The following is a 15484-nucleotide window of genomic DNA, read 5'->3' as shown; positions in this document are numbered from 1 at the left end:
CAACAAGCCCTTCAGGAAGATTTAGGACAGTGATCCCCCACAGCTTCAACGGAGAAACAGGATAGGTTTGTTTTTAAGGCACAATTCCCAATTCATGCTACCAAAAAAATAGCCTTTGATTTTTTTTAACCAATTGCCTTTCTAGGGGTGAAGACTTCCACCTGTAGGAACGCTAGCTTTCAGATGTAGTGGGCCTAGCATGGACACCTAAGCTCCTAGATGGCTTGGCAGTCTTAAGTTCTGGAAAATGGGGACAAAGATGAGCTGCTCAAAGTCTTGTCCCTTTGGGTGGCTCTCTGGTGCCCCCTTGTGTTCAGTGTCTGGACCCAGAAGAGCCAAAAGCCTCAGGAATGGAGTGAGGGTGGAAAGGCTGAGCCACTCTCCAGGACTGCCTGTGGCCAGTGAGAAGTCAGCCCTCTCCAAAGCGGGCTCAGGCCCCTTTGCTGAGCACTGGGATGTCTTCCTGGCCCTGGTGGAAACACTGGCTAGGGCAAGTTGCCTAGAACTGGAAGCAGTTCTAGGTGGAAGCAGTGTCCAAGGTCACCCAGTGGCCTCCACTAGGGAGATGGATCATAGCGTCCTTCCTGCCAGGTGTTTGGCTAGCGGGCTTTTCCTCCTGACTCAGTGCCCAGGCCAGAGGCACTTGTAGCCTCTTAAAAAAAACAGACATTGACCGCTCTGCTGAAGACAGCTTGAGCCCCTGAGGGGTCATTGCAAGGCAGTTCTGAATGTGCTAAGTCAGTGGGCAGTAATGAGCACAGTGTGCCTAGCAGAGGCACGTCCAGCCCTCAGCCATAAATTGTCCTTAACGGGCTGACACAGGAGGCCTGGCAATGGCTCTTCCTCCTCACCCGCCCACCTGTTCCCCCTGACTCCCACCCCGGGGCTCTGCCATCCTAGCCAGATCACCACATCATCATGCTGGGACCATGGCATCTCTAGCGTGGGACTGTAGGGCCAAGGCCAAGTTTCCAGGATCTGTTCTGGCCACAGAACAGGGCTCTCCCAGCAGCCCCAACAGGAGCATTTGTTCCTGGTTAGATCTTGACCCCCCATCATGCAGGCTGAGTCACATCAGTCACATGAATGCTCACTGTAACTCTCTAAGCCCTGGTCTCCTCCTTGGCCAAAGGAAGACCTCGGGCCTGAAGCTCGCCCACCCAGAATCTAGGGATTTTAGAGAATTGAGTATGTTAATAAATCTAACAGATGCCTTCTCACCTATAAGCCTTTGTACATGCTGTTCTCACTACCTGGAACAGTTTTCTTCCTCATCTCCTTCTCTAGTCTGACGCCTCTTTATCTTCAGCCTCAGTTTAGACTTCTCCAGGAACTCTTATAGGGCTTCCCTCATAGCTCAGTCAGTAAAGAATCTGCCTGCAATGCAGGATACCTGGGTTCGATTCCTGGGTCAGGAAGATCCCTTGGAGAAGGAAATGGCAACCCACTCCAGTATTCTTGCCTGGATAGTCCCATGGTCAGAGGATCCTGGCAGGCTATAGTCCATGGGGTTGCAAGAGTCAGACAGGACTTAGCAACTAAACCAATACCAATACCAGGAACCTTTCTCTGGTCCCCTGAGCCTGGGCTTGGTCCCCTCCAAGGGTTCCCATAACCCCTTTCATGTCCAAATTCCAGTCCTGGCTCAGGTCCACTTCTGATGTCCCAGATGTGGCCATGCCATATGGCCACGAGCTGGTCTAACTCTTCACTTGAACCCCATGAGGCAAGTACAGGAATCACATCTACCTTATCCAACTCAACATTGGGAGGGCTGGTACAGTGCCTGCCACATAGTAGGTACTCAATAAATATGCATTGAGAATAGGTGGATGGGCTCAGAATGAAACACAGGCTGGGGCTGGAGGGTAGAGGCCAAGTCAGGAAGGCACCTAAGGAGACAGGCGCACATCACAGTGTGTCCACATTCTGTACCACTGCCCACTGCCTGGCACGTCAGTCCTGGAAGCCCCAGAACATGGGCCAGTGAGGCCTCTGCCTGCCTCTCAGTGCTCCGAACAGAGCTCAAGTTGGAAGCCCAAGGACAAGGCCTGCTCTATCCTAGATCAACCAGAGAAGCTCTGCTTTTATTCTTTTGAGTCTGGGTTTCTCATTGTCTTTGTGCTTAAGAAATCTAGCTCTATAGTTCAAAAGAAGAATGAGAATAAGAAACTTAAATACCACTGATTTCTTCGTCCCATGCCCTCATTTTAGAGATGAACAGAGACGCAGAGAAAACATGGAGATTTCCCCAAGATCACACAGCTCAGCGTCAGAGTAGGAAGACAGAACCTGAATCTTCAACTCTTTAGATACTTTCCAGAGGGTAGAGGAAGATGGTGGGATTGTCATTTGGAGTGAGGTGCTGAGGGTCTGAGAGGAGACCGTGTGTATACTCTGTCATGTCTGACTCTGCAACTTCATGGACTGTAGCCTGCCAGGCTCCTCTGTCCATGGAATTCTCCAGGCAAGAATACTGGAGGGGGTTGCCATTTCCTCTTCCAGGGGAATCTTCCTGATCCAGAGATTGAACCTGTGTCTCCTGTGTATCGTCATCGCAGGTGGATTCTTTATCTGTTGAGCCCTCTGGGAAGCCCATGAAAGAATGCTGAGCAGACACAAAAGGTCCCCAGAATGTGCCCCTCAGTGGCATCATACATCCCTGCCCCTGCCACCCTGAGCTAGCCCCCACTCAGAGGCGGGAAGCAGAGGGGTACAGCAGGATCCCCAGGGGATGTGACCAACAGAGCTCAAGTTTAGGGGCTCTCAACAGCCAAGGCCCATATGCCGGCTGATTCTCTGCCTGGTGGCCCTGACAGCAGTCCCCCCGGATTACTGTCTTTCAGGCCACGGAGGGCTGAACCAGCTGGGAGGGGCCTTTGTGAATGGCAGACCCCTGCCTGAAGTGGTGCGTCAGCGCATCGTGGACCTAGCCCACCAGGGCGTGAGGCCTTGCGACATCTCCCGCCAGCTCCGTGTCAGCCATGGCTGTGTCAGCAAGATCCTTGGCAGGTAAGCACAAAATTTACCCCTACCCCCTTCCCTCCCAGGGACTCGGGTCCACTCCGGTGTCCGGCCTGGGTTCCAGGATCTGAACAGGATGTGGTAGGGCTTCCGGGCCTCGCCCATCTGCTGCTCGTCTGTGTGTGTTTCCTGCTCTTCCTTCCTCCCTCATCCATTTCTCCTTCCTTTCCTTTCTCCCTCCCTCGTGGTCTCTTCTGCCCCATGTCCTGGTTTCTATAGGCTTCTTTGTTCCTAAAGCAGAAGAATCTTCCCAAAAGGATTTCCCCCTGCTGAGACCAAGGGATGGACACGAGTTTGAGCAAACTCTGAGAGTGGTGAAGGACAGGGAAGCCTAGCATGCCGCGGTCCTTGGAGTCGCAAAGAGTCGGACACGACTGAGCGACTGAACAGCAACAACAACAGGGAGGGGACACGCAATCAGAGGTGGCTCCTGAGGTCTTGCTCCAGCATGAGGGATGTCTGAGTTTGTGCTTCTCGAACTGTAACTCCCAGAGCACTTGCAACAGAAGCACTGGGGTGTTTTGATGAAATGCAGATCCTAAGGCCCAGACCAGGCCCATTGCAGCACCCTCTCTGGGAGCCAGATCCGGACACCGTGATTTTTAGGAGATGACTAGGTGACGCTTACGAACGCCAACTCCGGAGCAGCAGTTCACAGCCCTGGCTGCACAGTAGAGTCATCTGGGGAATCTTAATTTAGAAAATAAATGGATGTCTAAGCCCCGGCCCACACCAGTTAAGGCAGAACTTCAGGGGAATGAGCCCAAGTTTGGGTATAGTGTTAAGCCCTAAGATTCTAATTTTCTGCAGCCAGAGTTAAGAACTGTTAACTTAAAGGCTCAGGAGGGACCAGGAGCAGCAAAGCATAGTCCAGCCTGGAGGGCCACTCCAGTGGAAGTGCCCATGTGCAGGGTTTTCTGGGCTTTGTGTCAGTTCAGTGTCTCCCTTACCCAACCCATAAGTGAGATTCAGGAGGAGTTCTGGTTCAAAGAGGTCAAGGCCTATAATTAAACGTGGGAAGCCCTGCCTCCCTGGTGGGAGTCATCAGGGAAAATTGTGGTCCCCGGGTCTCCTGGGGTCAGGAGAGGGGTTTCCCAGGTGGGTGCAGCACCCCAAGAGGGGCTGAGTGCTAGTGGATGGTGACACCCAAAAGGGAATATTAAAGAGGTTTTATTTCATGACAGAAGAGACCAGAGTTTCCCCAAGGAGGAGAGGTAGGCTATCCTGACACAGGTCACTGATCTGCCTAAGCAGCTGGTTGGGGGATGGGGGATGGGGCGTGGGGAGACCCCGAGAGAGCTGGCTTAGCTTAGGGAGCTGGACATGGCCAGGGCTCCAAGCCAGGCTGGCGTTCCAGAGTCCATGAGGACCAGCTTCAACCTGAACCATGTAACCTGGTGGAAAACCAGTGGCCGGGGCTGTGGGGTGGGGTGGAGGGGGGTTGGAGGGGTTTTAAGGAGAACAAAGGTGAAACCAGAAAGTCAGGGCAGAAGGCCCAATGACCCCAGCTGGCTTTCTGGGGAAGGAGGGGTAGAACCAGGATGGTCAAGAACAGTCAGTCATGCTTCGGCCAAGGAAAACTGGATGGAGCAAACGGCCACCACCTTGAGCCTGTATATACACACACAGCACACTCAAAATGTCCTTTCTTAGAAGGGGGATCTTTTGTGCTCCATAAGGTGTTTCCTGAAGGTGTTCAGGTGCAGAGGGATGACAGGAAAGAGAGAAACCAGGCATCCCAGGGTGAGGCCTTTTGAAGAGCGTTCTGGTTCAGCAGCAGCATAAACCTACCCATGCAAGGGAAACAGGCAGTGACAGGAACATGGTGCCAGAGACCACCCTTGGGGGTCACCATTCACCCCCTCAGGCCCTTCCCCAAGCAGCCTCAGAGGGGAACGAGAGCCTCTGGCTAATTTGCTGCCCAAAGATCCCCACCTGCTTACTGGGTACTTCTTTGGGGTTCTCTATTGGAGTAGGTACTACGAGACTGGCAGCATCCGGCCTGGAGTGATAGGGGGCTCAAAGCCTAAGGTGGCCACCCCCAAGGTGGTGGAGAAGATCGGGGACTACAAGCGGCAGAACCCAACCATGTTCGCCTGGGAGATCCGGGACCGGCTCCTGGCTGAGGGTGTGTGTGACAACGACACTGTGCCCAGTGTCAGCTCCATCAACAGGTGAGACGGACACCGCAGCCGGGGACTGGGGTCCCTGGGCTTTGGGGGAATCGTGATGGAGACCTGACTTGAGTGGAACAGAACCTTGGAGGGGGCTGCATGCTGAAGAGTCAGGCTGGAAGTGCCCTGGGCCCAGGGTAGGTACCATACCTCTATAGCATCCCCACTCCCACCTCAACGTATCCCCCTCCCCAGGGCTGTACTCTCGCAGTTTCCTTCCCCACATACCACATCCTCTTTCATTCAATAAAAGAAACTTCTTGAATCAAGCCTTTCCTGCATGAGACACAAGACCCCTAACCTGGACCTCATTCAAGCATCCACTCATTTGTTTAGTCATTCAGTCACCACCTCAGTCAGTTATTCACTCACTCATTCATTCACACATACTTTACTCATGTGTAGGCCCTAAGGCTGGAGTAGGAAATGGCAACCCACTCTAGTGTTCTTGCCTGGAACTCCCATGGACAGAGGAACATACAGTCTGTCGGGTTGCAGAGTTGGACACAACTGAAATGACTTAGCACACATGTACCCCATGGAGATGCACAAGTCTTGTCTGTGTGGCACTTACAGTCCAGTAGGAAAACAGACACTAACCAAGTCCTAATTGATGTCCACGCAGTTCTAAGTCTGGCTAGGGAGAAAAATATGAGGGTATTGAGCTGGTGTCAGGTGGCTTGGTTTAGGGAGGTTATGAAAAGATGTCCCAAGTAAGAAGTAACAAATAAGAGTTACCTAGGTGAAAGGGGGAGTGAAAGGAGCTTGAGAGAGCATGTGCAAGGGCCCTGTGGCTAATAAGATCTTATACAAGAAGCTGAAAGAGGGAAGTCCCTGGCAGTCCAGTGGTTAAGACTCTGCACTTTCACTTCTGAGGGCCTGAGTTGGATCCCTGGTTGGGAAACTAAGATCCCACAAGCCGCATGGCCAAAAAGAAAAGAAAAGCTGAAAAGAAAGCCAGCAGGTAAAGGGAAGGGGAGAGCACAAGGTAGACTGAGGTGGAGATGTGAATAAAGTCTGTTTGCCCCTCAGAGGCCGGGGGTCATGCTACGTATTCTTACCTCTCACCTATAAGCAGTGGCAAGAACCTTAGCACGAGATGTTAACCATGAGACTGACTTGCATTTCAGAAAGTCCAGTCTGGCTGCAATAGAAAGAAAAGATTAGAAAGGGTCAAGAGCAGATACGAGTGGGCCAGTGAGTGACCCTGGAGGTAGAGTTTAGTGGTGGCAGTGAGATGCAGAGAGGGATCAATGCTGAAGAGAGTTAAGAGGTCAAATCTACCAAACCTGATGACGGCTCAATGGAGGAGGGAGGGAGGCAGATACTGAGACCCACCTGTACTTCTGCCTTGAGTGACCGGTGGGCTAATCATGGAATGGGAACAGTGGGAAGGACCAGGCGTGAGGAGTAAGGTCGTGGGTTTGAGTGTGGACAGGTTGAGTTTGGGGCTTTCCGGATGGCTCAGTGGGTAAAGAATCCACCTGCAATGCAGGAGATTCAAGTTCGATCCCTGCATCAGGAAGATTCCCTGGAGGAGGAAATGGCAACTCACTGTAGTATTCTTGCTTGGAAAATCCCATGGACAGAGGAGCCTGGTGGGCTACAGTCCACGGGGTTGCAAAGAGTCAGTTGCAATTTAGCAACTAAAAGAACAATGAGCTGAGTTTGGGCTGAATGTCTATAGATACTCAAGTGGGATCTCAAAAAGGTGGATGGAGCTGGGGCAGCCGGAAGCCCTGTCTCCTTCTGCTATAAGGGCTTTTCTTCTCTTCCTTACAGAATCATCCGGACTAAAGTGCAGCAGCCATTCAACCTTCCCATGGACAGCTGCGTGGCCACCAAGTCCCTGAGCCCAGGACACACGCTGAGTGAGTGCCGAGGGTCCCACAGTCACACTCTGCCCCTTGCATACACACTCCCATCCATGTACACACACAGAGTTGCACACAAACATGTCCACACAGACATACCCATATGTTCGAACTGAGCCCAAACCTGGCTGGAATCCCAGGGAAGATTCTCTGAAATGTTTAGGGCTGGAAACAACACAAGCCAGAACCCTGGCACCAGTAGGCAGGGCCCCTGACTCCTCTGTGGTGGTGTCAGGGGCTCTGAGGGGTGTCAGGCCCACATCCTGACCCTCTGTCTTGCCCCACTGCAGTCCCCAGCTCAGCTGTGACGCCCCCAGAATCTCCACAGTCGGACTCTCTGGGTTCTACTTATTCCATCAATGGGCTCCTGGGGATCGCCCAGCCTGGCAGCGACAGCAAGAGGAAGATGGATGACAGTGAGTGCTGGGGGGACCAGAGGGTAGGTTGGGGGTGCAGGAGGGCAACTGCTAAGACAGGGCTTCTCTGGTGGCTCAGGTGGTAAAAAATCTGCCTGCAATGCAGGAGACATAGGTTTGATCCCTGGGTCAGGAAGATCCCCTGGAGGAGGGCACAGCTACCCACTTCATTATTTTTGCCTGGAGAATCCCATGAACAGAGGAGCCTGGTGGGCTACAATCCATGGTGTCACAAAGAGTCAGACATGACTGAGTGACTAATACTACTACTACTGATGAGACAGAGACCCCCTTAGGCCCAGGACTTTGTGGATTGTCTCTAAGCCACCCGGAAGTCTTGCTCTTCCCTCTTCCCAATTGAGTCTGCTTCCCCACTCTGGCCTGGGCAATGGGTCGACAAGCCCCCTGAAAGCTTTCTCCCTGCCGGGGGATGCCTGCCAGGTGACCAGGACAGCTGCCGGCTGAGCATTGACTCCCAGAGCAGCAGCAGCGGGCCCCGCAAACACCTCCGCACGGACACCTTCAGCCAGCACCACCTCGAGTCGCTTGAATGCCCCTTTGATCGGCAGCACTACCCGGAGGCCTACGCCTCCCCCAGCCACACCAAAGGCGAGCAGGTGAGGGGCCAGCTGGGCACGGGAGGCGAGCAGACAGTTGGGAGGGAGGGAGGAGGGCAGAGCAAGACATGGTCTCTGAAAGCTCCCTAATCAACTGGCAATTCTAGAAGCAACTAGAAGTTGCTTGATGGGCCCAGGGCACATGCTTCCAGCAGCTCCAAGGCCGTCATGGGCATTATTTCACCAGACGCTAGCAGCATCTTCCTGCTCATCCTTCCAGCCCCCTGCCTTCCCTCACTTGTAGCCTCTGAGCTTAGAGCAATGCAACCAACCGTGCCATCCCCCTGCCACAGTGTCTCCCCCAGATAGCAGGGTCAGGTCCTACAGCAATAAAGTCGCAGCTCCAGCCTTTACAGCATGACCTCCACCAGCACCTCCAGCCCCGCCTCACGCCACTCACGCCTCCCCACCCCTGTGCCTGCCATGCTCTCGCTCCTCTTGTTCACACCTCTCTGCCCCGGCACACGGTGTGCCCTCCTCGCTGAATGCCTTCCTCCCACTTCTCTGCCTGGAAAAGTACTGCTCGGCTAGTATGACTCAGCTCAAGCCTCACCTGGTCCATGAATTCTTCCCTGCCCCTCAGACACGCTTCATTTTCACTCTCCCAGACTTCTGCATGTCCGGGGTGGGAGGGGCCGCCCCCCAGAACTCATGGGGTAGTGTCACTGCCTAGCGGACAGAGATGTCAAGATACAGCACATTTCTTGAGCACAGGGCAGCATCTCAAGGCATCTTTTTTACCTCCAGCATCTCCCATTGTGCCCCTCTAACAGATGCTTAATAAAGGTAGACTGAGTAAATGCAATGAGAAATGCAGCCCGAGAAATGCAAGCTACAAGCAAAGTTTTATTCCCAGTGTTCGGGACAGGTGAAATGGCTTATCAGGGGTTGGCTTCTATGAAAAACTGGCAGAGATGTCCAAAGTGTCTCCAGGAGCCAAAAAATAACTCTGCACCTCTGTTAATTATCTTCTGTCAACACCACAGTCTCAGTGTCTTCCCCATCCCCTAACCCAACAACATCAATCAGCTGAAGATTTTCTCTACTGCTCATCCCTCTCAGCTCAAGGTGTCATCTGAGCCAGGAGTGAGGCAAGCCCGTGTACCTTTAAGATCTGAGCAGGACAGTGGTGACGATGCCAGTCACCGGCTGAACCACTGCCAGTGACCGTCTAGGCGGCTGGGCCCTTGCCAACAACGCAGCTGGGCAGGCAATCTGCGTCAGCGATTTTATCAGCCTGGGCTGTGACAACCAGGAGGGCTTCAGAGAAGGCTGGCCGTCAGCAGACCTGGGGAGAGGGCAGGGCGATCAGCCACGAGTCAGCACATGGCACCCCAGGCCGGGGTTGACTGGGCAGGAGGGGAATGGGGCCACAGGGGTAGGTCTGCCGGGAACCTGCTATGAGATATGGACCCCACACAGCTCAGTGTCCTGGTAGAGAAACCTTGCTGCTGAGACCCACTGGGTTGTGCAGAACCACTCCTGAGCTCCCCTACCCCTCTGCGGGACCTTGCTTGATTATAAGGCGTCCCAAGACCCTACTCCAAACTGGCATACATACATAGGGGATCATGCAAATGGAGAGTCTTGAGCCAGAGGACCCACAGGGCCCGTTCAGTCCAGTCTTTCATTTGCCTGGAGAGGACTAGGGCCAAGGAGGGTGGAGAGGGCTGACAGAAGTGAAAGTTTGTGGAGCTCAGACCTCTAGGCCCTGGTTTCATTCAGACTGGTCCACTGTCACCTGTTTTAAATATGGTGCTCCTATGTGAGTTCTTATTTGAAGACTGGAAAAAGAGAACTTAAAAACCATGCAACTACTCTACTCCTTCATCCTACAGTTGAGGAGATGGAGGTTCAGTAATGACCATTACTGATTGAGTGCCTTGCTCAGCCAATCACTCCCTCCCTCATTCATTCCCCTGCTCGATGTGGAAGGACAGGGAGGACCCAGCCTGTGCCTGGGGCTCCTTGCCTTTCCCACAGCTGCCAGTGCTGCCAAAGGAACACCCCAGTGTCCTCTTGCTGGGCAAGGAAAGGGCCTCTGGTCTGGGAAGCTGAGAGAGAAGCACAGTTCCTCACACCTGACCTCAGGATGGGGCAAAAGCATGGCCATCTTTTCTGTAAAATCAACAAAGGGCAAAGCATTCAACATAAACATTTCTGTGGGCTCATTTCTGGTTGCTTTTTTACTACCAGGCACAGTTAGGAGTCTGCAAAGCTCTTGTTCCTCTATTTCACAAGTGCATCAAGGAACAGATCAACACAATGTGAATATTATGATGACAGAGCCTCAAGAACTGGGCAGCTTGTGACCCTTCACATAACTCTAAAGTAGCTGTTTATTGAATGTTTGTTACTAGGCATTTTGTGCTAGGTGTTTAATGTAGGTATATAAAATCTCCTTTAATCCTTGCATCAGCCTTGTAAAGAAGATCTATTATGCCTGTTACACAGGTGAGAAAACCAAGGCTCAGAGAGGTCAAGGAGACTAAAGCTACTAAGCTGGTGATTGCAGAACAAGAGCTCAAACTTGTCCAAGTCCTGAGGAATTGTGTCCTCTGCACCCCAATTCAAATCCCACCCCAATAAGAAATCCAATCATCCTTGAGATGTTTAAGGCATTTGGGGTAACATTACTGAAATGTCTGATTTATAGGTTTGTTTTTCACTGAATTGTTAGATTTTGGAGAGCTATAGGATTTTGAGGTGGGGCTTCCCTGGTGGCTTGCTTCCCTTGTGGCTCAGCTGGTAAAGAATCTGCCTGCAATGCGGGAGACCTGGGTTCAATCCCTGGGTTGGGAAGATCCCCTGGAGAAGGGAGCAGCAACTACCCACTCCAGTACTCTGGCCTGGAGGGTCACAAACAGTCAGACACAACTAAGCAACTTTCACCTCCCTGGTGGCTCAGATGACAAAGAATCTGTCTGCAATACAGGAGACTTGGGTTCAATCCCTAGGTCAGGAAGAGCCCCTGGAGAAGGGAAGGGCAACCAACTGCAGTATTCTTGCCTGGAGAATTCCGTGCTGAGAGAGCCTGGTGAGCTACAGTCCATAGGGTCGAAGAATGTTGGACATGACTAACACCACCAGGATTTTGAGGAGGTGTTTTATATCAGATCAACATGTCCACAAAACATTTTAAACTTTTCTTACATTTCCTAGAAATCAGGCATTTTGTTAAATTTCATGAAACCAGGCTCTAAGTAACTCTACCCTGACTAGAAGCAGGAAGCTCCCTCAGAAGGTGTAGAACCAGAGTGCCATTTAGTCAGTAATTGCTGCTACAGGATAATGGTGCCCTTGTGGTCTCCAGAGTTGACTGCAACTTCCATAAGTGCCTGGCATGCAACCAGAAACTGCTGTGGCTCCTTGGAGAACCCAGCTCAAATCGTTGAAAGCGATTGCCTTTAGAGAGCTGTTATATAACCATGGAGCACAAGCCTTGATTTTGGTTTTTGCACACCGGTTCACAGAGCATATTAGTGACATGTGTGATCCACATGTGGGGAGCAGAGGTGTGTGCTGTTTCGTGGCCTGATGGGAGGGTATCATGATGAGGGGTGATGTACCCTTGCCTTTAATTGAACAAGTTCTTCTTGGAAGAAGCATTGGAGGAGATGGCCCACTCATGTCAGGGGAGGCTCAGTGAAGTCTAAAATGAAAACCCCCGGGGGTACTTGATAAAGAATTTTTAAACAAAAGTAACCACAAATATCATCTTCAAGCTTAATGTGCACATTTATGTTTGCTTGGATATGGAGAGAGAGGGAAGAAGTCTACCTATTTTGCTTAGGTGTCAGGTCTGTCCTTTTACTGAAGGAGAGAGCGCAGGGGTCAGGATCAGATGTCCTCAATTTAGACTCCACTTCATACTCACCTAGGACATTCACCTCTCTGGTCTTCAGGCTCTCAGCATCTCAGACATAATATTGCTTGCCTACGTCACAGGGCTGTTGGGAGAAATGGATCAGGATAACACAGGCAATGTCTAATGCCTGCTGTCTTTACATGTAAGATGTGGTCATGATGTTATCCACTGCAGAGCAGTGGTGAGAACATAGGTCCTGAAGTCAGACCAGGGGAGTGTGACTTCTGTGGGAGTGTGAGAAGTGTCTTGACCAGCTCTGTGCCTCCATTTCCCATCTGGAGAATATTTTAATGAAAGGAGGAAAGCACCCTGAACAGTCCCACGTGCTAACTGCCCCAGCCCTGCATCTTGCCCTCCGTGGGCCCAGACAGGATGAGGAAACCCGGAAGGGGCCCAGCATCCAGCCAGGGTGTGGTCCTTGGAAGGACCCACTCTCTTCTGTGTCTGGCGCTGTTGCCACCAGCCAGCCTTGAATTCCAGAGCTGCCGCGGAGGGCGAGTTCTGCCCCTAGAACTGGGAGAAAAACAGAAGGGCTGTAAGTCAGAGAATAAGAACTGATTAAACAGACTAAGTGGAGTCAAGACTGAGCGAGTGAGCGGGAAGAGGGGACAGAGGAAGCAGGTATTTTCTAGGGGGAGCCGGCTGGCGGGGGTGGGGGGGCTTTAAAAGGAGAGCCTGCCGCCCACAGCCTCTGTGCGCTCACTTCTTCTTGTTCCCCAGGGTCTTTACCCGCTGCCCTTGCTCAACAGCGCCCTGGACGACGGGAAGGCCACCCTGACCCCCTCCAATACACCCTTGGGGCGCAACCTCTCGACTCATCAGACCTACCCCGTGGTGGCAGGTACGATGCCCAGAATCTCCTGGGCCATGCGGGAGCCGGCTGGCGGGCAGAGCTGGCTGGTGGAGAGGAGGAAGGTGTTAGGGCCCTGGGCCTGAAGAGGAGAGGGGACTCTGCTGGCCGGTCAGCAGGTGGGTCGAGAGGGTCTCGCCTTCTGTCCTCGGCCCTTTCTCCGCCTGCCCCGCAGCGCGGGGCACACGCGACCTGCGTCTACACTCACAGAGGCACAGCAGGGAGACAGAAGTGCCCTCTCACCTCCTCCCCCAACCTGAGTGACACCGCGTAGCCCCGCCCACTCCCCGCGCCCCGCCTCAGGGAGGAGCCCGCCCGCGCCTCGCCGCCCCGCCCCTCCCGCATCTCATGGCTTGGTTTGTGCATGTTCCCGCCCCATCATCTCACACCCCTCTCTCCTTGTTGTCTCCCTCCCTCCGGCAGATCCTCATTCACCCTTCGCCATAAAGCAGGAAACCCCCGAGGTGTCCAGTTCTAGCTCCACCCCTTCCTCTTTATCTAGCTCCGCCTTTTTGGATCTGCAGCAAGTCGGCTCCGGGGTCCCAGCCGGTGCCTCGGTCCCGCCCTTCAATGCCTTTCCCCATGCTGCCTCCGTGTACGGGCAGTTCACGGGCCAGGCCCTCCTCTCAGGTACGACAGGGAGGTCCCGGGTCTTGCAGCCATCGCGGGGGGCGGGAGGGGGAGTCCTCACGGCCGGCCGCCAGTTCCCTACTTTGGGTCTAGCCCCTACTCTCTTCCCGAGTCCTCTCCACCATCATCCTCTTCCCTCATTCCTCCGACCACTTTTGGAGGCGCCAAGATGCGGTCCTCCATGCCTGCAAAGTCAGGCCATGGGAGGGGCAGGTACTCTGGGGGGTGCTTGAAAGTGGGGGTGCCTGGTGGATTTCCAAAACCTTGACCCAAAGCCCCATGAAAGTGCCAGAACCCTAAGACCAGGAGCCAGACTCAGTAAAGCCCCAAACCCTTGGTCTGGGTAAAAAAAATGCAAAAGAAGAAAAAAAGAAAACTCTGGAGGGAGAAAGGCTTTGGCTTTGGGGGCCAAATTCTGGATCAAATTTCTAAGGATGGAGGGTCAGTCCCAATTGGGTCCCCATAGTGTAACTCTTGTGTCCCTAGCTTAAGTGTCTCTCTTGGAGGAAACTCAGGCAGAGTGACTCACCAACTCAAGAGAAGGGGAAGCAGGGACTTTTCATCAAAACCCTCATCCAACTGAAGTCTGGAAGCACCTTAGGGACATTTAGTTCAAATCTCTCCTTACACTGATGGGCAACAGGCCCAGGGAGAAAGACCCAGCCAAAATCCCTGAATAGGAACATGGTGACATGTCACCCTGCGTTCGCCCTGTGGATCAGATCCCAGCAGAGCTGAATCTCCCGGGCAGAAGGACATTGGCCCGTCCAGGCAAAGTCTGAGCAGTGGCTGAAAAAGTCAGAGGTGTTTGGCTAGGCAGGGAGAAGGGCAGAGGTGGAGTGAGGGAGGGAACAGAGCCTGATAACAGTTTCCAGATATTTGAAAGACGGCCACAGAGATGAGACTATTTCAGAAGTGGGTCCAAGGCATTGAACCAGGACCCAGGGAAGAAACCAGGAGTGGGCCAGCCCTTCTGGACCAGTGGTTTTCAAGCTTGCTGGGTCTCACAACACTCTTGAAATGGAAAGTTTGAAAGAAGCCAAGTATCCAGACCAGACAAATGAAGAGCTGCTCTGTCTGAAGTAGGGGCTCTGCCCAGGGAAAGCCCTTGCACTTGAAAATCACTGCATCATAAGAACCAGACCTCTGTCCACCCAGAGGGACCTCAAGGTCATCTTATTCAAGTCTATTGACCCTTCCTTATAACTGTCTCTACATTTTATGTCTGTCTGGCACCTAGGACGTTTTTTTCCCCCTCTGTGCATCCCCGTGTCTAATGAAGGAGGACCTCTTTGAGGAGGTGGGCACAGAGGTAGAGGGTTCATAAAGGAAGCCCAGCGTGTGGGCAGAGAGGCAGTGATGAAGCAAGGAGGAAAGTGTTGACTCAGTGCAGAATTTCAAAAGAGGGTGAAGTCAGCGGAGATGGGTCATTTGTTTTGACCAAAGTGATTAAAGAAGAAAAGTCTGTGAGCTGAATGAAGTGATGTCAGCCAGAGAAAATGGGACAGGGTTAGGAGGGGAGAGAGGAGGGGGAGAGTCGGAGAGACTTAAATTCAATGTGTGTGGGGGAGGGGCCCAGTCACTGGGCACCACTGCCTGCCTGTGTATCTGGTGGGCGATGGCCAGGAGGGCTGAGAAGAGGCAGGTAAGGGATGATGGTGTGGGTGAAGCATGTGGTGTGGGGGAGCAGTTCTTCACTTACTGGGAATTGTGAAGAGGCTGTGCAGGATCAGCCAGAGAGGAGCAAGAAGGACCCCGGGCAGTGGGAAGCAGATATGTCAGAGCACAGACCTGGGCATTGGTGTGAAGTGTGGTTGAAACAGCCCAGTGCAGAGTCCCTACCCTCAAACCCCACCCCTACTTTCTCCCCTCCCTTAAGGGCTTCACGCACCTCCAGACAACATGTGATCAAATCAGGGGTGATGCTTCCAACTTCTACGAGCTCTTAGTTTAACGGACATGCCCTGTGTCCATTGTCCATGCAGGACTGGGAGGTCATCCTTGCATGGGGCAAAGCAGCAGGCAGCAGAC

The 15484-nt window shown here is 52.9% G+C and overlaps 1 protein-coding gene and 1 long non-coding RNA gene across 6 annotated transcripts in view; one reads left to right on the top strand and one right to left on the bottom strand.

Annotated features, from left to right (window-relative positions):
• The window catches only part of PAX8 (paired box 8), a 65268-nt gene that overhangs the window by 34377 nt on the left and 15407 nt on the right, over nucleotides 1-15484 (top strand). For 2 of the 5 annotated variants that reach the window (XM_027555473.1, XM_027555471.1), the window contains exons 3-9: nucleotides 2847-3012; nucleotides 4998-5198; nucleotides 6981-7069; nucleotides 7363-7488; nucleotides 7930-8105; nucleotides 12694-12814; nucleotides 13247-13453. In XM_027555473.1, the coding sequence (XP_027411274.1) occupies nucleotides 2847-3012; nucleotides 4998-5198; nucleotides 6981-7069; nucleotides 7363-7488; nucleotides 7930-8105; nucleotides 12694-12814; nucleotides 13247-13453 (1086 nt within the window). The remainder of the gene's footprint in view (nucleotides 1-2846; nucleotides 3013-4997; nucleotides 5199-6980; nucleotides 7070-7362; nucleotides 7489-7929; nucleotides 8106-12693; nucleotides 12815-13246; nucleotides 13454-15484) is intronic. The other 3 variants (XM_027555472.1, XM_027555475.1, XM_027555474.1) reach the window with 3 other exon arrangements.
• LOC113901278 lies at nucleotides 11825-13196 on the bottom strand. The gene is made up of 2 exons (XR_003513381.1): nucleotides 12802-13196; nucleotides 11825-12486 (listed from the first exon to the last, which is right to left on the bottom strand). It is a non-coding gene; the product is annotated as an uncharacterized LOC113901278 (long non-coding RNA).

This window comes from Bos indicus x Bos taurus, chromosome 11 (assembly GCF_003369695.1).
Source record: "Bos indicus x Bos taurus breed Angus x Brahman F1 hybrid chromosome 11, Bos_hybrid_MaternalHap_v2.0, whole genome shotgun sequence".
Lineage (NCBI taxonomy): Eukaryota > Metazoa > Chordata > Mammalia > Artiodactyla > Bovidae > Bos > Bos indicus x Bos taurus.
The sequence above is the reverse complement of the archived record's forward strand: the minus strand, read 5'-3'. Positions and strand labels throughout refer to the sequence as shown.